Source organism: Lepisma saccharinum, chromosome 16, assembly GCF_977018435.1.
Source record: "Lepisma saccharinum chromosome 16, izLepSacc3.1, whole genome shotgun sequence".
Taxonomy (NCBI): Eukaryota; Metazoa; Arthropoda; class Insecta; order Zygentoma; family Lepismatidae; genus Lepisma; species Lepisma saccharinum.
Genome location: NC_139244.1, coordinates 2,610,603 through 2,634,419, shown reverse-complemented (window position 1 = coordinate 2,634,419; position 23,817 = coordinate 2,610,603). Strand labels below are relative to the sequence as shown.

The window sequence follows — 23,817 nt, the reverse complement described above, 5'->3', positions numbered from 1 at the left end:
TTGGCTGTGACAGGAATTTTGTGTGTGTGTGTGTGTGTGAGGAATGGAAAATATCATGTTCATTGCCCTTTGCCAATATTTACTAGAATCCATGTAGGATGATCACATATGAGCCAGTTAAGATATGTAAACACTGACGACCAAAGTGTCACCACTGTACCTGCTCTGTTACATGGTTCCTCTGTTGGATTGCAGTGTGGTGCTGCTTCGGTCCATCGAAGGTGTCTCAGTGGGCTTGCCCAACCCATTTACACAGACCAACTTAACTGTCACTCGCAATACATTTCCTGCATCGCCTGCTCAATCAAGACTCCCCCAGCGACCTTTCGTCACCTGGGGACTGCTGGCGTTTCTTATTATATACCATCTTATTCCAGCTCGTGACGCTACAATGTATCTTTATCATATATTTCTTTGTTTCATTTCCATTTTTCAATGAGTTGAGCTTGGATATTATTCCTCATGAAGAGATTAATTGACCTTGAGTACAGAAATTTGTTCCAGAGTACAGCAATCACTACTTGCATATACTATTGTGACTAAAATACTTAAAGAAAACAGAATAATATACACACACCATCATAAGGCATGTAGCCAGGGGGAGGTAGGTCTAATGGGGCTGAAGCCCCACCCGAAATCCTACAAATATCTAATTTAGATGTTATTTTTATTATTAATAACAGAAATAAAGTTATAACCACAGTAAAACCTGAATTACATTGAAAACGTTTAGTGTATAATAGAGGATATAATAGAATGGTAATATTCTACCATTTAATCCAAAGAATAAATTGATCCACAGCTTCCAAAACTTATAATTTTCTCTGAGAGGTCACAGAACATAAACTTTATGAGTAAAATTTACCACTAACTGTTAAAGCCGTTTTTTGAACGATTGTGTAAAAGTAAATAACAAAATACAATAACTATGATTTTCAGTACACTAATATAACAGTACAAAATATAAGAAAAATAGGACAACAATTGTGTTAGATATTTACGATACGGTGGATCGAGTAGCCAAGTCTCTCCACTTATGTAATAATAACAATAAATTTGGATTGGAATTGGTATATTTTTAATAACTTATAATAGTAATTATTGTAAGATAATAATAATTATTATTGTCATTATTATTTGTAGTAATCAAGTTTTATCTATGGCCTGACCCCATCTACAAATATTTCTGGGGACACCCATGGTGATAAGGGATGCCCCCCTGAAATAAAATTCTGGCTATGGGCCTGGTCGTCATGTGTTTACTGTTGCTCTTATGTCCAGGTGTCCATTGGGTGGATTAAGGTGAACAGACATGGAGGTTTGCTTAAAATAGATACACGTGAACTAACACATACTAAACAAACTAAATAAATAGAAATTCTTTTCTCAGAAAAAAAATTGCAACTGCAGAACAGCCTGGAAAAGTTGTTGATGTACACCAACCAAAAAAATTATGTATAAATATATGTGATACTGATTTGCCTCTGTTAATGTAAAAATATATACAATCTTCTGCATATATTACAAAATTATTGTTGTTAATGTATGGAATTATTAAATTTTGGATATAAGAATTTGAAATCTATGCTTGTTATTTATTCACGGCAGTTACAAGTTAATGCCTATTATATGAGTTATTCTATTTTTAGTGTCCAGAAATATGGGCTCTAATAAGACATTAGGTGTGAAAGTAATGAGAAAGTTACTACTTAAATATAATATTTTGCACAAACATTTCGCCTCTAGAACTGCTAAGTACAAGAAGTATTAAATAGCAAAAGCAGATAACATATACCTTTTTATTTACAAAATATGAAACAACAGAACATGACAGAGGGAGCAACAATCAGCAGACCATACCAACTGTATATAATACAATAACATAATCTTGTTTATCATCATACACACATGCACAATGTTATCCTAACCATTTTATGTTTTAGCTTTCGCATGCATTTACTTAAACCACATTGTATCATTGAAAAAAGGGGTAACAAGAAATAACGGACCGATAATACAAAAAAGTGTATTGCTATCACTGATTTTTATGGATGATTCCTTCACCATGCTTGATTCAACTATCACACCTTATCTTGAAACAAACTTAACACTGTATGAAATGTGGAATGCACAGTACATATATACATGAATACTGTTTTTTGTACACAATCCTCACACGGTGCTGATTCCAGTCTTGTCAACTTGCTCCAGCAAAGCTTTTAAATTAGAATCAAAGAATTCACAACGAATTGGCATTTCTAACGAGTAGAATGGATTCTTCAATGCAAAGTCTCCATAGATTTCGTAGATTCTCTTGAGTAGAACATCCAGCCCCGCCTGTCGTGGATCGGCTACCACCATGAACTTGACACCTGACCAAGGATAACAGGAAAATCGTTAACAATCATTGGACAATGTACGAGAGGGTCAGAAGAAATATGCAGGCTGGGGAGATGGATTTCTTAAGGAGGATTGTAGGAAAGAGACGAGAAAGAATCATGAATGAGATCTGAGAGAGTGGGGATGGCGAAAGACACACAATGGAAACGAGGTAGAGTTATAATTATTTATCTTCTAGATTACGGGTTTCATAAGCACATGAACACAATTTTCAATGTAACATTTCAAAAGAACACATGCTCCCCTCATCAGAAATTCATTCTGGTTTGATAAATGTTACTGTTATAATGATGTAGTCAATTTAACAAAAATTAAAAGAAGCAGTTACACAATGAATCCTGACAATAATGTGACATTGTTGAAACATAACTGTGAAACAAGAAATTATTTTATAAATAATATTATTATTGTTTCATTAAATTTTAATCATGAATTTTAATTTTAATGTTACAAAAACACTAAATCCACTGACCAAGAGAGTTATATTTAATGAAAAATACAAACAATATACATGTAATATTTCGACCCAGTATCAGGGCCTTGTTCACACAATTTTTCAATTGTTACTAAGTCTGAAGAAGGCTTTGATACAGGTTCGAAATATTACATGTATAGTGTTTGTTTTTTACATTAAATATAATGGCTTTGGTCAGCTGATTTACTGTTTTTCTTTTTAAAAAAATCATGGATTACTAATATCATCAGGCAATTCAAAATCATCCTCCTATCCAAAATATTCTTGGTCTCTTGTGTGGGACTGAATTTGAATTGCCTGATGACATTTGGGGTCCATGATTAAAATTAACATCTTCATTTAAAATAATAATAGTATTCATGTAAAGAAAAAGGCTTGTTTCAGAGTTGTTATATTTCAACAATGTCACATTTTTGGCAAGATACATTGTACAACTGCTTATTTTTATTTTATTTTCCTGTAGTTTACGGTTATTACAAGCATAAGAAAACAATTTTTCGTTGTGACGTTTCAGGAGAACACATGCTCCTATCACGACCTTTTTACCTCGGCTTAAGAACTATACGGTCGAGATCAAATTCACATTTTTTTTAAAAATAATTCAAAATAGTTTCATAAATTTTACATGACAAAATATGAGAAGTTCGAGTTTTTAATTTTCTATGTTGCTAAATTGCTGTCACAAATATGTATTCACTTTTGAGTACTTAAGGAAAATTACCAAGATCGAGTATTAACACACTATATATTTAAACAAAAATTAAACAACTGGTTTAACAAGTCCATACATAAATTCAGTACACGTTTATATGTATGTATATGTTGAAGCATAAATATTGTTTTGCATTAACCTGTTCGCATATTACAGGTTTATCTTCAATTTTATCACATTAAGTCATTTATTATTGAGAAAAATTATTTCCGTCCTTGCGTAGATCTTTACGATGACAATCGGCACCAAACGCTCGATTATCAGCTTAGAATCAAATACGAATTATGTGTATTTATACGTTCAATCGACTTTTCACATTCAGAGTGCACACTTTTTATATATTTGCAAATATAGGCCTTTCACTTATGTAGGTACATGCATGTAAGATACTTATCTCATGATTCCACACAAAGAGAAGATGGCTGCCATTTTACGTGAATCCATCGGGTCACAAATTTAATGTCCTTTGGACCTTTTAAGCACTTTGCGAGGAAATTTCAATTATTAAATGCGAATATAGTACTTATCTGCTCTGCTATTTCACATTATATCCACAAATCTTCCTGTTATTATACATTTGTTCCAATTTCAGTTTCCAAAAACTTTTAGCGACTCCATTCTGGTCCCAGGCGATCTTTTAGATGAAGCAGTGTATCCGAACTCACACTGTTACAACTTTTTTCACAGTATACAAACTTGCGAATACTTTTCAAGTGACAAATTCAGAATTATACAGTTATTATACATTAAAATGTTTGTAAAATAAATTAGTTACAATAAAATAGATATTACAATATTCTAACCATGTTTACGTATTTTATTTTCACCTTTTTCAGTTATTTTAAGTTTTACAATTTTGGTGGGAAAAAGGTTATTTACGCTCAACTTAGATTTTTCCCTTTATTTGAGTTGGCTATGCTTCCAAGTTTAGGATTACTTCTCAGCTTTTGGATTACTCTACAGGGCGCTTCTTTACAGCAAATCGTAAGTTTAATGTCGAAAATCAACCAAAATTTATATTAAATGGTTTGTACATGTTAGTAATATGTTTTAAATACATGTTCGTGCCCAAATACTTATGAAAGAGCAAATAAAAGCTGTTGAAACCAAACATATGTGCGATTATGCATAAATTAGCAATTTTCGGTAAGAATATTCTTGATACATCACAAACCAAAATACATCGCTGAGATATTAACATATTTTAAATACGTGAAGTTTGGATATGTACTTCAATAAGAACAAAGCCAAAGTGATGCAAATTAAATTTCTACTAATATGAACGACGAAACATGACCTCAATTCGTAAATTTCGAGTAATAAAATCATTTTATTTTACACATTATGATGGTACTCATTCTGATACCGTCATACTGGCGCCCAATGGGCTTACCCACGCCAAACTATTATTTACTATTTTATAAACTTGTAACAAGTCAAAAGATCAGAATGTGACCTATTATTTCAACAAAAATTGGTAAAAGAACATAGTAACCATACAAGACAATTAGATATTTGGTAAGAAACAATAATATCTCTAAGTGTGTGATGTGTTGTGTTTTTATACCTATAATAGTGTGTATGTAAATAAACATCTTCATGCATCACCATTCAGGGTAGGATGCATCCTTGTAATACATGTTAAAACAGATAAGGAATATCTCGTACACAGAAACATACTATCAAAATTGTCTGATAATACACTGTCCTTATCTCTTGATGAGATTATCAGCAAGCAAAAACATAAGTGTTATCATACTGACACAAAATGGTTATACTTTATATGGATACAACTAATGTACTCTTTTTATCAATACATAACTCTTAAAACCTGTCTGAACCAAACAGTTCTTAAAGACCATGACATAACGTTATACAAAATTGCATGAAAACCGTAGTTCATATATAATCATATTATAAGTGTGTTGTGTAAGGATGTAGTAAGCATATTGTCATTAAAGTAGAACATCTGAGTGTATGCATGTGTTAACCTCGTGTGATATCACCATGTAAGTGTGTTATATTGTGTTGCTAAAATCACAATACGATCAAAACAGAATGTGTGAGAGTGTTTACCTGTGTATGTGTACTTGAGTGAACTTCTCAAAGTAACATGAGTTACTGCCATGAATCATAACATTAACAGAACAAAATGTGTGAGAGTATACATTAGAGAGTGTGTACCTCTTATTTTAACTTGAGGTAGTGTGATGTATCACACAGTTATAATCATGACATCACTAGAACAATACGTTTGAGTGTGTACATATGCGTGTGTGTAACTCTTCTTACAATCTGAGTTAGTGTATTATTAAGTGTAGTGATAATCATAACAATATCACTAAAGTGAAGTGTCTGAGTGTATACATATGTGGTTGAGTAATAGAGTGAACCCCTTCCTGTAACACGAGTTATTGTGATGTGTGATGTAATCTTAAACAAGATATTTATAGATTGTAGTGTGTGAATGCGTATATAAGCGAATGTGTACTATAAGTTTCTAGAACACCCGTTATGCAATACGAGAACAAGACGAAATACTGTTTTCAGGAACAGAATATACACTAACACGAGCGTCTGACAAAATTTTGCCTATGTCGCTGGATGACATCATCAAGCCACAAAAACAGAAGAGTCTAAACAAAGCAACATTGAATGGCTACGTGCCTATAACCTGTATATTAAGAAATTTCCAGCTCATCATTCATGTGAGAGTGAGCTACAAATATTATATAACCATATTCAAGTTGAATAAATGTAGAGAACAAAATTAAATAGCTTATATATTAAGAAACTTTAACATGTTTCTGAGTTGAACCATTATTAATGTGACATAATATTATATTAACATACACAAAAATTGAAGTTCAAACTTCGAAGTTATAGTGAAGTTCAATAGCATATCAAGTATTAAGTGTCAAATGACAAACAAAAGCAAAGATTAAAGCATTAACACATTTGTAGCTACATCATTACTAGTAGAGTAAGCTACAAAAATTTATACATCAACACTTTAGTTAAATGAATACAAAACATGAAATTAATACAATCCATCGTTTATATGAGAGAATACCCACAAACTTCACCACTCATAATATGGCTACTGCAGAAAATTATTACAAATCTTCACCATGCAAGATAGATGGTTACTGTTCATTACATATTGACAAACAAGAAATACCTATCAGTTCTAAACTGTTCTGAATAAAAGTTTGTTGAGAGGAATTTCACACTGCTGTGGACGTGAGAAAACTTTCGATTGAAACTTAAATCAGTTTTTTAGAAGTATACTTAATGTCAAAACTGTATGCACTGCTATCTCAAGTAGCATGACCATTTATCAGATGCGAATGTTACTTATTTGAGCAATCAACACACCAAAAGGCCAGGTACTATTGAGTATGCGATACATTTCAAGACGTCAATCTTAACGTTCCAGTACTACCCATCTGCTCAGTACAATTAATGTCTTACTCCGCTAACCCAACTATACACAATGAAATTGCTTGAGCAAGATTTCAACTTGTGAAGAAAATGTACCATCCAATATCCTATGCTAATAAAATTATACACTATTCATATTAAGTTTTTTGTCAATCTTCGCCATTTAAAATAAAATGGTTACTGCTCAATAATATTGACAAAAAATATTAATAACATTTTTCATATTCATTTTCTTGAGTGGCACTATAGGACTTACTTATTGCCTTTTACGTGAACCTACCCCAAGTTTTTATGCTCTATGACATATCAGCATGTGCAACAAGCTCAGATCAACTCATGGATCTCTTTGCTTACCTTTTGCAACACAATGTGAGCATTTGATTCAGCTTATGAAATCAAATTACTCAAAATAATTCACATTAAAATTAGCATTTGGATTTTTTGGTACCAATCCCTAGGTGTTATTGACTAAAACTTGATTAATTTGTACCTTAGACAAATAAGCGAGATGTTATGGGTTAATACAGTTCAATTAACAACTGTTTCTAGAGTGTGATATTGATGCACTTAATTGTTATGCATTTATAATTAAGTATCCCACAGTCCATGAGGTAAATCCTAACAACAAAATGTAATTATTACTATAATAAAATATATTTAAAGTACGACCATTTATAGGCCAACCATAAAAAAAAATATGGAATAACTATAAGAGTTACTTAACACATTAATATTTTATACGAGGTGTACTACCAATTTTAGGTAACCTCATTAATAGTATGTTTGTTTCAAGAACAAACTGTGCACACATCTGTAATGACAGATGAAGAAATATCACTTTTTTCTTGCATTGTTTGATCAAGTATATGTTGCACCACATCTTTATGTGTGCTACCTGCATCTAGCAAAGTGTTCAACCAAGAAATTTTCTTGTCCTTGGAACATCTCCACAATTTTACATGTTCAATAGCAATGTTTTCCTGAAGAATCCCATCACTGCAACGTAAGGCAGATATACGAGAGTCACCAAAGTTTTTTATACATAAGTATGGACCTTCATACAGAAAACAATATTTTTTAATTGGATTATCATCCATATCTCTTTGTCTATTTCTAATAAAAACAAGATTTCCAGAAGAAATTGATATTTTATCTAGTTGCTTACAATTCAACTTGTTTAACTTATTAGATCTAGCTGCATGACTTTTAATTTGAGCCATAAGCAGTTTGTCATTCCATGACTGATGTGTACCATCATCAAATATGACATTTCCTATTTGTAGGTTAGGTTCCTTGTTTAACCTTAATTCTATTGGAGCGAAACCAGTTTGTGAGGAGATTGTATTGTTTAACCAATGCAAAGCCAAGGATACTTGCTGGGGCCATTTAGCATGGTTATCGATGCACAATACTCTCATTAAACGGTTAAGTTCCGAATGATACCGTTCAACCATGTTGGATGAAGGATGGTAAGGTGGAGTAAACATAAGTTTGACACCATATTCTTTCATTTTAGTATTAAAAAGACATGAACGAAACTGTGGTCCATTATCCGAAATTATTTTTTCTGGAATACCCAGATGTACAAAATATACATGGCACAACTTATTCAGTACCGTAACAGCGTTGCTGTTGGTCACTGGATATGCCACCAAATACCTGGATGCTGCATCCAATATAGTAAATAAGAAACGTTCACGTTTAGGACCCATGGTGAATGGACCTTGTAAATCAATGAACAATATTTTCCCAGGCTTGTCGGTAATGTGTACTTTGGCTAAATGTTTAGACGGATGCTTATTCGGTTTAGTACGAATGCATACATCACAGTCTGCTACATATTGTTGTATATCTTTCTTCATACCTTTCCATTGGAAGTATCTATATATTTGAGAAAGTGTACGACTAGCACCAAAGTGTCCCGATAAGTCATGAAATTTATTCAAAATTGAACCTACTAATGTAATTGGAACACAAATTCTAATCTTTTGAACGTTATGAAAGTCCCTAACACACAAAATATTGTCTCTTAGCAGATAACGTTCATTCCAAGTCCTACTTCTTGGATTATCATTAAGAATTGAAGCGTGCAAAATATATTGCCTAATTTCTTTCAATTCATCATCTTTTTCTTGGGCTACAATCAAATCATCTATATTAATAAAAGGTTCTAATATTTCCTTAAACTGCAAAGAATTTACATGATACAAGAGGCCTTCTTGCATCGGAAATGTTCTACTCAGAACATCAGCAATTATATTTTCCGACCCTTTACAGTATTGTACTTGGAATGAATACTGTTGTAATTGTACAAACCAACGGGTTAAACGTGCATTCCATGTGTGCGCCGTTTCTAACCAGGTAAGTGCCTTATGGTCAGTTATGATAATGAAATGTCTGCCCTTTAACAGTGAACAGAACTTATCAATAGTAAACAATATTGCTAAAACTTCCAATTCTGTAGAAGTATATGATTTTTCATAACTTCTAAGCAATCTATTCACAAACCCGAGAGGTTTGATGTTACCATCAATCAGTTGATAGCAGTAACCTGCAACACCTATTATTGATGCATCAGTTTGTACATAAAAAGTGTGTGAAAAGTTAGGAAAAGATAAAAGTACTTGTTCACTAACTTTATCTTTTAGTGTTTTAAAAGCTGTAGAAGTTTGGTCATTCCATTGCCATTTCTTACCGGCCTTCAACAAGTCATACATAGGTTGTGCTATGATGGCATAATTTTTTATGTATTTACTCAACCAATTAAAACAACCTAAGATTTTTTGCAATTGTTTAACAGAATTGGGCACAGGCAAATTTACGATGGAATCTACATACTTAGGATCTTTCTTATACCCCTGCAAAGTAATAATGTGACCCAAAAATTTAATTTCTGATCTACAAAACTCACATTTTTCAAGTTTCAACATCATGCCTGCCTGCTTCAATTTTTCAAGAACTGTTCTTACATGTATTATGTGAGATGCAAAATCCTGAGATTTTATGATAACATCATCAACATAAACTACCACGAAATCTCTACAGTCCTTAAGCACACGATTTAACGCATCGACGAATACAGCTGTACCATTTACTGAACCAAATACAACTCTTTTAAAATGATATAAGATACCTTCGAACATAAACGCAGTATATTTTCTGCTGTCAGGATGTAGATTTATTTGCCAAAAAGCATTCAAAAGATCCACCGAAGTGAAGTATTTACAATTTTGGAATTCTACCAATAAGTCTTTTATTTTTATAGGATGCACTTGAATAAGCTTAACATGCTGGTTTACTCTTTTGAGATCAACACATAAACGTATGCCCCCTCCAGATTTAGGAACTACTAAAAGTGGAGACAGATATTCTGAATTAGACAACTCAATAACATCCCAATCAAGCATTATTTTTATTTGTTCACGTACTTGGTCTCTATAAGCAAAAGGTATAGGATAATTTTTGCCTACTATAGGTAGATCAGTATCTAAAACCATTTTGTGAACGTAATCGTTACACAAACCAGGCTTATTAGAAAATATTTCTTGATATTGGAGTAGTAACTCTATGAACAAAGTTTTTTGTTCGTTTGTAAGCGAATCAGCCTTATTCATGTACTCTTCAAACTTATGCAGGTTGAACTTGGACTTACCCTCCAAGCTATTATAATTACGGACATGAGAACACTCAAAATAAGACAAATTATTGCCATCTTCAATTATTGGCATGAAGCGCGCGAAAGTGCGTTCTTCATCGGAGCCACATGTTATTGTTTGATCTTTAAAATTTAATGATGCTTGAAGTGCATATAACACATCTAATCCTAAAATGATATCCACTTGTAAATTGTGAACCACCAAAAACTGAACGTAACACTGTAAATTACTTATTTGAATGATCAGTTTAACCATACCTAATACTTTGGTTTTCTTATTACCAGAAAAATCTACCAATCTCACATTATCCGCAGGTGTGAGCCTGGGTCTACTGGCCTTAACATTTATTTCTTTCCAAACAGTATTAGAAAGCAGACTAATTTCTGCGCCAGTGTCGCAGAGAGCAGCATAAAATTTATCAAATATTAAAACTTTTAATTTTGCAGTAAGAGTGTTACCGTTGAGAGCATTAATTGGTGTTGGAATTTCTTTTGATTCATATTCATCACTGTTATGAAATTCTTCCCATTTCCCTAAATTCATGCTATCAATAGTGGGATTATTAACTTGACCTTCATCACCCACTTTAAAACAAAGGTCGCTTGTTAGTTTTCCCGCAAGGACAAAACGTTAGCTTAGTCGGGATAACTATCAATGCTATTTGCATCCCTAAAATGACCAACGTTGACATTGTGCACGGTAGCTTGTACTTTTATATCTCTACCCACTTTATCATTAGATGTACAAGGTGTAGTACCAAAACCCATACTGTACAAAAATTGTTTAACCTTAGTCATTCCCGCATAATTCCAATGTATCATATCTACTCTACCTCTGGACGGGTGACCAAGGAATTTCTGGTACAAGGAGTTATCTATGCGGTCATTCTCCAAGAAGAATAAAGGTGCTATATTGTATACTTTTACTTTAAACTCATCGTGTAGTGACATCAAATACAGATTGAAGTTATTCCATGTTTGCCACAATTGTTCATGAGGAGATGACATATATTTAGGAAGAGGTGGCAAACATAGTAACGTAATTTCAGCACATTTACCTTTCAATGTATTCAAAAGTTTACTGAAGGATAACTGCATTTGTTCAAAGCTACGTTTCCTAATTAAATCATTGGTACCTATCATGACTAATATTTTATCTGAGAGTTTCTTAGCATTTGATACACGCCTATGCAGATCATCAATGGTTTGTCCTGAGACACACAAACCTATGAATCTGGAAGCAGATTCATTCATATTCCATCTATAACCCAAAATACTGTTAGCATACCTAACTAACATACTGTCACCTAGTAGTTGATGATCTGCTAACTTAGGAACGAACTCACCTAAATCACAATGATGATTATTATTCATTTCACTTGAGTGAGCATTATATTGAGCTTTGGGAAAAGGAGGATTTTCAACCGCTTTGATGCTCAAGACACCTCCCGTATCAGGAGCATCTAAGAGTTTTCCTGCCTCGAACCCAAATTCACATTTCTAGAAATCTGATCATTTCTTACCCATGTCCTACCATTAGCATAGGATTTACGAGCAGATCCAATCTCATTATTAGACCTTAAGTTTCTTAACCCATTTTTGTTAGACATATTTCGATCATTTTGCTCCTTAAACATAGACACATTAGCTACCTTCGATTTGTTCTTTTGGTTACCATAAGTCTTACTAGAATCCATATACCTAGTTGAATTATTTTTTAAAGATTGAAAATTTTCTATGGCTTGCAATGTCTGTCTCAGTGTGTGAATATTATTCACCACCAAGTGTTCACTTATTTTATAAGGTAACAACGAAGATAACTGAGCAATAAGATGTGCTTCGTCAGCATGTGGTTGTATAGATTTCAATTTTTTGTAATTCTTATTCGCAAACTGCAACAAGTTCTCCTTGCTGTCTTTGTCATAAGGTGAATTTAGAACTTTAGTTAAATTTACAGATTTCCACCTATCGTTTTGATAATGGGATAAGAAATCTGTCTTAAACTCAGCATATGACTTAAACTTTAATTTATTTTCAACGTACCAGGTACGCGCACAATCTGTGAGTAATTTAGGCAAATAATTCATATACTCACTCTCATGTTTATTGTAAATTTCCAGGTTTTCCTCTACTTTTTCTAAAAATTCAGATGGTATAATATCTGCGGAAACACCATCAAAATGAGGGAAGTGCCTCAAATCTTGTGGTTTAATTATTGGCTTATACCTAACCTTTGATGTATCTCTCAACGGATCAACTTCCGAATGTTTAACATTTGGAACATTTGTCGGAGGAGTTATCTGAGGAGTATTGCTTACATTCTGTCCAACCCTACTAGTTAACCTGTCACGTTTTAACTTATTTCTCTTATTAGCTAGTCTAGTATTACAATACGGACCATCATCTACGCATGTACTATCATGAACTGAGTTGACCTCACAATCAGTTTCCGAATCAGAAATTGCACCCGAAAGGTGTTTACATTTATTGTAGTCATGCGGAACGTATCCAACACTAGGTCTACTTACACCTTCATGGCTTTCATGATTTAGATCGACTTGTCTAGCATCAAGCTCATGAATATCACCCTGCATTGAATTCATATTTGCATTCTTTGATGTCATATTTTTTCTGACTGTAACTGGAGTCAGGACATTATTGACCATGGTTGTTAGGCTAGACTCGATAAGTGACATAGCCTTTCTAATATTAACATTTAAACAAGTAACTGCACCATCATTCAACATGTCACTATTTGGAGCAACCTTAACATATTGTACATTACTATGATCTTCACTACGATTAATAACATTGGGTGTAATTTTGGATGACAGAATGACATGACTTCTGTCATCGAATTCGTAGTCAACATCGCTCTTATCAAGCTGATCCCCCCTAGCTATCTTATTCACTAATGGTTTATTGAACTGTAATTGATCTAGTGCAGTATGTACCTGACCTAAATCCTTCCTAACTGTACACAGAGACATATCATTCTCTTCACAAGCTCTAAAGCATCTATCAAGCTTTGTGTCAAATTGCCTTGACAGATCTTCTATAACACTCTCGATTTTGTTATCGACATCCTCTGCTAACGATACTAATTCTACTTTCATTTTCTTGTCTAGAGCATGCAAATCTTTCTCTACTTTCTCATACCTAAGCATACATTCATTTCTAAATTGACCTATATCAATTTTAAGATCTTTAAATTCTTTGGTATGAGCCTTATGTGCTTCGGTTAATGCATTCAAAGCTGTGTCAACCTTTTTATTTTGTTCTGCTTGCACTTGCAAAGCAGTGTCAATCTTGGTATTATGCACCTGCAAAGCAGTGTCTAGTTTGTTATTATGTTCTGCTTGCTCTTGCAAAGCAGTCTTTATATCACTATTATATTCTGCTTGCACCTGCAAAGCAGTGTCTAGTTTACAACTTTGTGCCTGCAAAGCAGTGTCTAGTTTACTACTTTGTGCATTAATTAACCCTACAATGTCCGCAAGTGTGAAATTTCCATCAACAGCTTCAGCCATTGTTAATATGCTATGTTGAAACAAATTTAGTAATTAAATACGTAAATACACAAATTGAATTTCTTAACACCCTATGTAATGCAAACTACAACATAAATAACTTTGGCAACACTGCCTTCAAAGGTCTTAATGTTATTACCAAACTTTCAACTTTGTCTATCTGACAATACGAAACAGCAAATTAGATTTCCAGGATTACATACAACATAAGCGAAGTAAAAATTATGTTAAACATCATCATCTTACAGATGCACATATGTCGATATAATCTAATATTATTGAGACAAAATGAGTCTCATCAATCTTTATATCGTGAGACTAAAAACGATTCTGATCAATCTTAATGTAACCAAGTTATATTAAATATATTTTTTGACAAATTACCTCTTAAGAATTAAGAGACTAAATGAGTCTCACTAATCTTTATATCACGACCTTTTTACCTCGGCTTAAGAACTATACGGTCGAGATCAAATTCACATTTTTTTTAAAAATAATTCAAAATAGTTTCATAAATTTTACATGACAAAATATGAGAAGTTCGAGTTTTTAATTTTCTATGTTGCTAAATTGCTGTCACAAATATGTATTCACTTTTGAGTACTTAAGGAAAATTACCAAGATCGAGTATTAACACACTATATATTTAAACAAAAATTAAACAACTGGTTTAACAAGTCCATACATAAATTCAGTACACGTTTATATGTATGTATATGTTGAAGCATAAATATTGTTTTGCATTAACCTGTTCGCATATTACAGGTTTATCTTCAATTTTATCACATTAAGTCATTTATTATTGAGAAAAATTATTTCCGTCCTTGCGTAGATCTTTACGATGACAATCGGCACCAAACGCTCGATTATCAGCTTAGAATCAAATACGAATTATGTGTATTTATACGTTCAATCGACTTTTCACATTCAGAGTGCACACTTTTTATATATTTGCAAATATAGGCCTTTCACTTATGTAGGTACATGCATGTAAGATACTTATCTCATGATTCCACACAAAGAGAAGATGGCTGCCATTTTACGTGAATCCATCGGGTCACAAATTTAATGTCCTTTGGACCTTTTAAGCACTTTGCGAGGCAATTTCAATTATTAAATGCGAATATAGTACTTATCTGCTCTGCTATTTCACATTATATCCACAAATCTTCCTGTTATTATACATTTGTTCCAATTTCAGTTTCCAAAAACTTTTAGCGACTCCATTCTGGTCCCAGGCGATCTTTTAGATGAAGCAGTGTATCCGAACTCACACTGTTACAACTTTTTTCACAGTATACAAACTTGCGAATACTTTTCAAGTGACAAATTCAGAATTATACAGTTATTATACATTAAAATGTTTGTAAAATAAATTAGTTACAATAAAATAGATATTACAATATTCTAACCATGTTTACGTATTTTATTTTCACCTTTTTCAGTTATTTTAAGTTTTACAATTTTGGTGGGAAAAAGGTTATTTACGCTCAACTTAGATTTTTCCCTTTATTTGAGTTGGCTATGCTTCCAAGTTTAGGATTACTTCTCAGCTTTTGGATTACTCTACAGGGCGCTTCTTTACAGCAAATCGTAAGTTTAATGTCGAAAATCAACCAAAATTTATATTAAATGGTTTGTACATGTTAGTAATATGTTTTAAATACATGTTCGTGCCCAAATACTTATGAAAGAGCAAATAAAAGCTGTTGAAACCAAACATATGTGCGATTATGCATAAATTAGCAATTTTCGGTAAGAATATTCTTGATACATCACAAACCAAAATACATCGCTGAGATATTAACATATTTTAAATACGTGAAGTTTGGATATGTACTTCAATAAGAACAAAGCCAAAGTGATGCAAATTAAATTTCTACTAATATGAACGACGAAACATGACCTCAATTCGTAAATTTCGAGTAATAAAATCATTTTATTTTACACATTATGATGGTACTCATTCTGATACCGTCATACTCCCTTCATCAGACATTTATTTTCATTTTGACTAAAGATACAGTTATAACAATGGTTAGCAATTTTTTAAACAAAAAAAATCCGTTATATAATGGATGTTGTCAACGTTACATTGTTGTAATATAGCAACTTAACTGTGAAAAGAAGCAGTGTGTTTTTTTTTTCAGATAAAGAAAAATTCATCACATTATTTTTTTAATTAAAATTATGAATCCCAAATACTATCAGGTAATTCAAATTCATCATTGTTTTCACAAAGACTCTCAATGTAAAGTAGCAGTCTGCTGGGTAAAAAAAAGTCTGTAGTGCAAAGTAATAATTACCCTGTAAGGCTTTGTGAGGAAAATGTTGGTATTGTAGAACGAAACTTTGAAGGTGCAATTGTGGAGGCATGCATTGTGAGTGCCGAGAGAAGGAACACGGAAACATTTCCCCAGAGACAACTTCTCATACTGTGTGACTAGGATGTTGTTCAATGTATCGCACTCTTTTAAGTGATAGTGAATTGAGTTACAATGACTTGTTGGCAAGCTTTTGTGTGTAAAGAGGCTTTGAGTAGTCATGTGGATTGCAAGATCATGTGGGAACTGTTCGTGCATGTCATGACTGTTATAAATACATTTACAAATAAATCTATGCATTGTTATATAGGTTTGCTCTTGAGGATGATGCTATAGCGGAACTGATTATTTAAGTGTAAGAAGTGTACAGGAATGGTGCCGTATTCATGGTTCTTTGTGGGGGGGAAGAAAGTTAGGCACCGAGAGTGTTGCTGGAACTTTATTTTCCATTCTTACTTTGTTAGGGATATTTATGGATGATGCGTTCTGTCAGCAATATGAATGTTCTCATCAATTATGACCAAAGTAAGATAATTAAATGTAATGTAATGTTACATTAAATTTTAAAGATGGTGACTTACTCCATTTGTGAAAAAGAAAACTCCATACTGGATCTATGTTACCATTTCCATTATTTAATTTATTCCAGAGTTCTTCTGCAATGAACGAAGCTTCCCAGACATTCAACTCTTATGTTTCCCGTCAATCTTTTTAAAACCCTTCTCTTTTTAATCAAATGCTTCTCTTCGATGATATGAGTTGACAAACCTGTTCTAGGGTTTAGATTTATAATGTCCAAATCGTGTTCGTGCCATCTTATTGCCATTTTCCTTGCTGTTTGTCCCACATAATCTTTTGAACATGAACAACTTATATTATATATTCCTGTGGTTTCCACATCTGGTAGAGAGTTTCCCATTTTGAATTCATTAAATGTACATTCCAAACTTCTTTGTGATCTAAAAACAATTTTGAAATTAAATCTTCTAAAAATTTTGGCAATTTTATGTGAGAATCCCTTGTGGAATGGAATGCACACAAATTTCTTTTCAACAGATTTTTCATCTTTGTCTTTATTTCTCTTTTCCTTTAGTTTTCTTGCGACTTGTTCTTTGATTTGGTTTATTCTGTTAGTGTGAAAGCCATTTTCTTTTGCTATATTAAAAAGCCTTTCTTCTTCATTTTTGATATCCTTATTATTAGAACATAGTCTTTGTGCTCTCGGGAAAAAAAAATATATTATCCATTGTTGTACGTGAATGTTCTGAATGCTTATTTTTATTTTGTTAAATTGACTACATTGTTATAACAGAAACATTTATTAAACCAGAATGAATTTCTGATGACGGGAGCATGTGTTCTCCTGAAACGTTACATTGGATATTCAATTGTGTTTATATGCTTGTTAGAACAGTACACTACAAGAGAAATAATTATACAAAGATAGATCAGGTATAGGTAAGTTAGTTTGGACATATGGAGAGGATGGGGTCAGAAAGACTGGAGCCAACGTATACAAGAGGACTGTGGAAAGAGGAAGTAGTGCATAAGCACCATTACCTGCTGTATAATACACCACCATCTTACCTGTACATAATACATTTCTGTGGTCAAAGAGGCAGCGGAGGGTGAAGGAAGGAGCGAAGCACTACCGGAACACAGTGGAAGGAGAGGTGGAAGATCGGACCAAGTTAAAATGGCAAAGGATAATGATGATTAGGGTAAGGAATTTAATGACTTAAAAATTGATAAAAAATATAACATAAAAATGCATTTATTACCAAAGAATATTAAAAAAATATATTAAAGAAAAACACGTTCCCATTATAGTTCCATAACACAATGAGGAATTTAATGGATGACAGTGCATAATGTTTTAATTTACTATAACTTGTTCAAGAAGAGGGGAATATCCCCTGACATCCACAATGATTGCCAACCTCTGTGGCAGAGTGGTTAGCACAGAGCGCTACAATGCCAGGGTCCCAGGTTTTAATCCTCGCCTGGGAATGATTGATTGATTGATTTGGTGTTTGAAGTCCACTTTATGCACTTAAGGCTAATCGGAACTGGACCTACAGTTTAAAGTGGGATCTGAACCACTATGTGCATCCACCGGGTATCGAACCCGGGACACTTTGATTACTGGCCTGGGAATGAGTTTTCCCATCACTCATCCTCATCTTTGCGATTAGCAAAATTTGTTGCAGCATCACGGCTGTGACAATTTTACATAGGTAAAACTGTGGAAGCAAAAAAATCAGGCAACATCAGGGCTGGCTTGGTAAATCAGTTGATAGAACATTGGCACAGTATGACATAGACAAAGTTTCGAGTTCTGATCCATCCTGTATTTTTTACTTAAATTTCAACATAACACGAGGGCTTCCCCAATGGTGTAATGGCATCGTCGTTGCATTGTAATCAAGGAGTCCCGGGTGGAGGCACATGTTCGTTCGGATTCCATTAAACTGTAATTCCAGTCCTGATTAGCCTTAGTGTTCATAAAGTGGACTTTAAACACCAACTCAATCAATAAACAGAACACAAGTATTGTATTTTTGTCAAGCAAGTTGTATTTTAAATAAATTAACTTGAATTTTAAAGCATGGGCTTTTCACATCTCAAGATATGTTTTTAAAATGTAGGAAGAGAACTTGTTTTTGTAGACAGTTGATGGAAGGGCTAGTAAAATTTTGACATCATACCTTCCAAAAAGGGCAGTCACAAGAAGGTAAAAAAAAGGTAAAGTGCTCCCCTGCGCTTAGCACCACGCCATGAAGGCATATAGGGGATGTGAGGGTAACGCCCCACACTTTCTTGATCCGGTCGTGAGTGGGGGTGATGTGATCAGCATCACGCCCCTAACCGCCTTTACCCCCCAGGGTTTCCCCCAAGTACCCATGTTATTCGACGCTGGGTGGGCGCCGGGGCCGCTTCCATCGTTAGAAAAGTTCCCGGATTTGAACCGGCCGGGGATCGAACCCGGGACCTTTAGCATGGTAGTCAGACGCGTTACCGACTGAGCCACCGCGGCCACAGTCACAAGAAGAAAAGGGAAAATTGCACAAACAATTTTTCTTTGGCGGAAATATGAATTTTTGTATGTGTAAAATGTAATCTTTTTTCTTCTTACACAAATATCTCAAGTCATTTTGGTCTAAAGGTTTCCTTTTTTACCTGTAAGAGTTTGGAAGCAGTGTAACTTGAAGGTGTCCGCTTCCAACACCTCAATCCCGGAGCTTCTGGGTTCTGGGCTCAGTTGACTTGCGATCGCAAACAGGGGATAGAACATGCTCGCAAGAAAGATCTTCTCGTTCGTAGTCATTTTGGGCCTGCCAAACTTCAAATTCAGTGGATAACTTTCTTCGTTATTTATCACATCAAAAACATCCCTTCCGTCATCCAGCTGCCTTCCAGTCACAGTGATTCCATTGACAGACATCAAGACATGGCCAACTGAAATAATAGTAAAAATAAACGTCATGTAACATGCCACATGAAGTGGATTTACATGGGCTAACTGGGATTCGAACTACTGTGCATAGGTACTATTATAGTATGGAGGTGACACTTATAAATCATATATTTCGCACTTTTTTACATTGCTAATGTACTATTTTGGAATGCGGAACATTTCCTAAGGTGAAATAATGCATTTCTAAGTAAGATAATGTCTATTTCTTACATTTACGAGTACTTACTGTTACTTGTTATTTCGATTCTGTAACACACATTATGGCGACAGTGTACTTGGTTCATCACGCGTTGTGCGAGTGTTTTGTCGATTTATGCAGTGTTGCAACCTCGTTCACCGGAAAATATCTACTTGCATGCCTGGATTTGAAATTATGCTAATACCTCGCAAACCATTGACGTTAGCCTCACAAACCATTGACGTTAGCCCCACAAACCATTGACGTTAGCCCCAAAAACCATTCAAGTTAGCCTCAAAAACCATTCACGTTAGCCCCAAAAACCATTCACGTTAGCCCCAAAAACCATTTTCCATTAGGTTAGGTTAGGCAAGCATAGTTAAAAAAAAAATAAACAAGAATTAAAAATACTCGACACGTCCTGTTCTAGTGAAAACATGGCGAGTTTGAAACACTGACTACGAAGAACATTGTGCTCTCGTGCATAAAGCAAATGGCAGCAGCAGAAACAGCATGTCGAGACAGAGATTTTCGCAGAAAACAACATGTATTCGCATTAAAATGGATCAAAACTATATTCACGAACTTCCACAATGCTACAGAAAATGATTTCCGTAAGTACTTTCTCCTGTAAATTTGAAGATATCCGTCACCCCTATACTATAATGTTACCGTCCCTTTAGTATGCATCATGCTTATGTACACACAAAGTCTTAGCAAATATGTATAATGCGGAACAGATGTATCTATGTGGAATATAAAATTATATAACATACAGAAGTCAATAATATAAATTCTACTGGTTCCAGATTATTTTGTATACATTGCAGTGCAACTAAATATCAATATAGTAAATTACATATGTATATTGTAGTGTCAAATTTCACGAATACTTTAATTTCAATCTAGTTAATTAGAAACAAAAGTTACTCATGTAGAAAACACAATGCTTGGAAAAATATATTTTTTCTTCTTTTAAGTGCAACATAAACAAGATATACATGACACACACAGTTGTGTGATGGAATATAAGTAACAGTTCCCTATATCGGAAACACATGAAAATCGGATATTTTGTGTTTCCAATGGTTCGTACTTACCAATTGTGTATTGCGGAACATAGTTCAAGGTGCCATTATGCTTTTTACACAAAAACAAACACAATTTTACACATTCTGAGTGCTTTTTTTTATTCCTTTCTTTGCTTCCGGAACACACAATATGACGGGCACATCTTGAATCAAGTTGTGAGTATGCAGTGTTTCAACCTTCTTCACCGAAAAATACCTACTATCGTGTTCGTCACTGGTGGAAATTATACATTATGCACAGGTAGCTGACGATACCCCAGGTTGCTGACGAATAGCTCCACGATCCATTGACGGATAGCCCCACGAACCATTCACAGATAGCCCCACGAACCATTCACGGATAGCTCCACAAACCATTATGCATGGTAGCTGATGGATAGCCCCACGGACCATTCACGGATAGCCCCACGAACCATTTCCATAAGGTTAGGTTAGGTTAGGCAAGCAGAGTAAAAAAAAAAAAAAGGAGTTTGAAACACTGACAGTGGGTTACGTCATCGAACGTGTGGAGCATGCAGTTCACGTAGCGAAAGCAATGGCAATTGTGCGTCGGTGAGTTATTTCTCTTGAAAAATATATGATTTCCCGGTCAAATAGATTCCACGATGAAAGAAAATACCTCGACGAACGTTGGAAAGCTTGCAGAAACTCATTTCCGTAGGTAGTTTCGGTAAACGTTCGGTATATCGGAGACACATTTCTTCAATTTTACAGAAGAAACTACTTACGGAAATGAGTTTCTACAAGGTTTCCAACGTTCGTTGAGGTGTTGTCTTTCATCGTGGAATATATTTGACCGGGAAATCATGTATTTTTCAAGAGAAATATCTCACTTTCATTTGCTTCGCCTACGTGAACTGCATGCTATATGGGTAAATATGCGATATCGCCCGGACGGATTTCTTCAAATTCCAGGAGAAAGTACTTACTGAAATGAGTTTCTTTAGCATTCTGTACGTTCTTGGAGGTATTTTCTTTCATGGAAAGTAAAAACTTCGTAGTTTAATGCTGCCGAACAAGAATTAATCACTTTTTACGTAAGAAAAAAAAATTCCTGCCACATTATACCGTTGTTTCCATTGTGTGTGTGCAGATGGCGAGAGCGTTGAAAGTCACGCGATCTCTGCAGTGTTTCCAAACGTGCCTTCTTTTTACGAAAATTTCTATTTTCGCCGTGCTTTCTTTTTTCGATGAATTTAGGGGTAAAATGAGTGCTAATGGAACCTAACCTAACAGGCCTAACCTAACCTTGTGTGAATGGTTTGTGGGGCTAGCCGTGGATGGTTTTTGGGGCTAACGTCAATGGTTTGTGAGGCTACCCATGGATGGATTTTGGGGCTAACGTCAATGGTTTGTGGGGCTAACGTGCATGGTTTGTGGAGGTAAACATGAAAAAAAATATCGAAATATTACGTAATTTTCCGTCATGAAGGTTTGAAACACTGCTTGCGCACTGAAAATCGACAAAACACAAGCTGGCGCGTCATGACGTGCGATGATCCATTACGAGTGCACGCCATATTGTCTATTACAGGAACGGAACAAGTAAGACAAATAATCAATCGTAATATGAAAAGTTGACAGTATTTTATGGAAAAAGGCATAACTTCACCTTAAAGAATGTTCCGCAAGGCAAAATAGGTAAGTACCAGTGGTAAAATTAAGGAAATAAATGAGTGAAAGGTGTCCGGGCGTTATCACATATTTACCTACGTTTGATGACTTAATCCCCTGTCAGTGTTTTCAACCCCCATTTTTTCACTATGCTTGCCTAAAAAAACAAAACCTAACCTAACCTTATCGGAAATGGTTCATGGGGCTATCCGTCAGCTAACCAGGCTAAATGTACAATTTGCACACGTGACGAACACCATAGTAGGTATTTTTCGGTGAAGAAAGTAGGAAACACTGCATTCCCACAACTTGTCAAAATGTGCCCGCCATATTGTGTCACGGAAGCTAAGAAAGGAATCAAAGAAATCACTCTGTATGTGAAAAATTGTGTTCGTTTTCGTGTAAAAAGCACAATGGCACCTTGAACTATGTTCCGCAATACACAATAGGTAAGTACGAACCATGCGAAACACAAAATATCCGATTTTAATGTGTCTCCGATATACCGAACTTTTACCGTAGTTTTTTCTGTAAAAATTAAAAAATGTGTTTCTGATATACGGAACTGTTGGAACTGTTACCGAAATATATATGACCATTACAAGATACTTATTCTACAATTTTCAATTTGGTGACAGGGAACTTTAAATCCACTTACCCATTATTCCGTCTCGTTGTCCAAAAGTAACAATAATCTTTTTATTTTCGTACTCTAATCGAATATCAAGAGGAAAACTAAAAGTTTTTTCAGATTCTACCCTTGGAACGTTGTTGTCATAGTCAAAAATAAGGCCCCCTGATTTTGACACAATATAAACACCGTAGATAGGCATTTTGTTAATGGTTTGGTCTGCTTGTTTTGGAATGAACTTTACTAATTCCACTACAATTCAACTGTCAATAATTATACATATTT

General features: G+C 34.3%; 1 protein-coding gene across 1 annotated transcript; it reads right to left on the bottom strand.

The window, feature by feature from the left end:
- Positions 1 to 826: 826 nt before the first annotated feature.
- Positions 827 to 23,789, bottom strand: Trs23 (trafficking protein particle complex subunit 4-like protein Trs23). Its single transcript, XM_083137571.1, has 3 exons — positions 23,560 to 23,789; positions 19,721 to 19,999; positions 827 to 2,372 (listed from the first exon to the last, which is right to left on the bottom strand). The coding sequence occupies exons 1-3, from the start codon at positions 23,732 to 23,734 to the stop codon at positions 2,173 to 2,175; spliced, it is 654 nt and encodes a 217-aa protein (XP_082993697.1). The 5' UTR covers positions 23,735 to 23,789; the 3' UTR covers positions 827 to 2,172.
- Between the last annotated feature and the right edge of the window lie 28 nt (positions 23,790 to 23,817).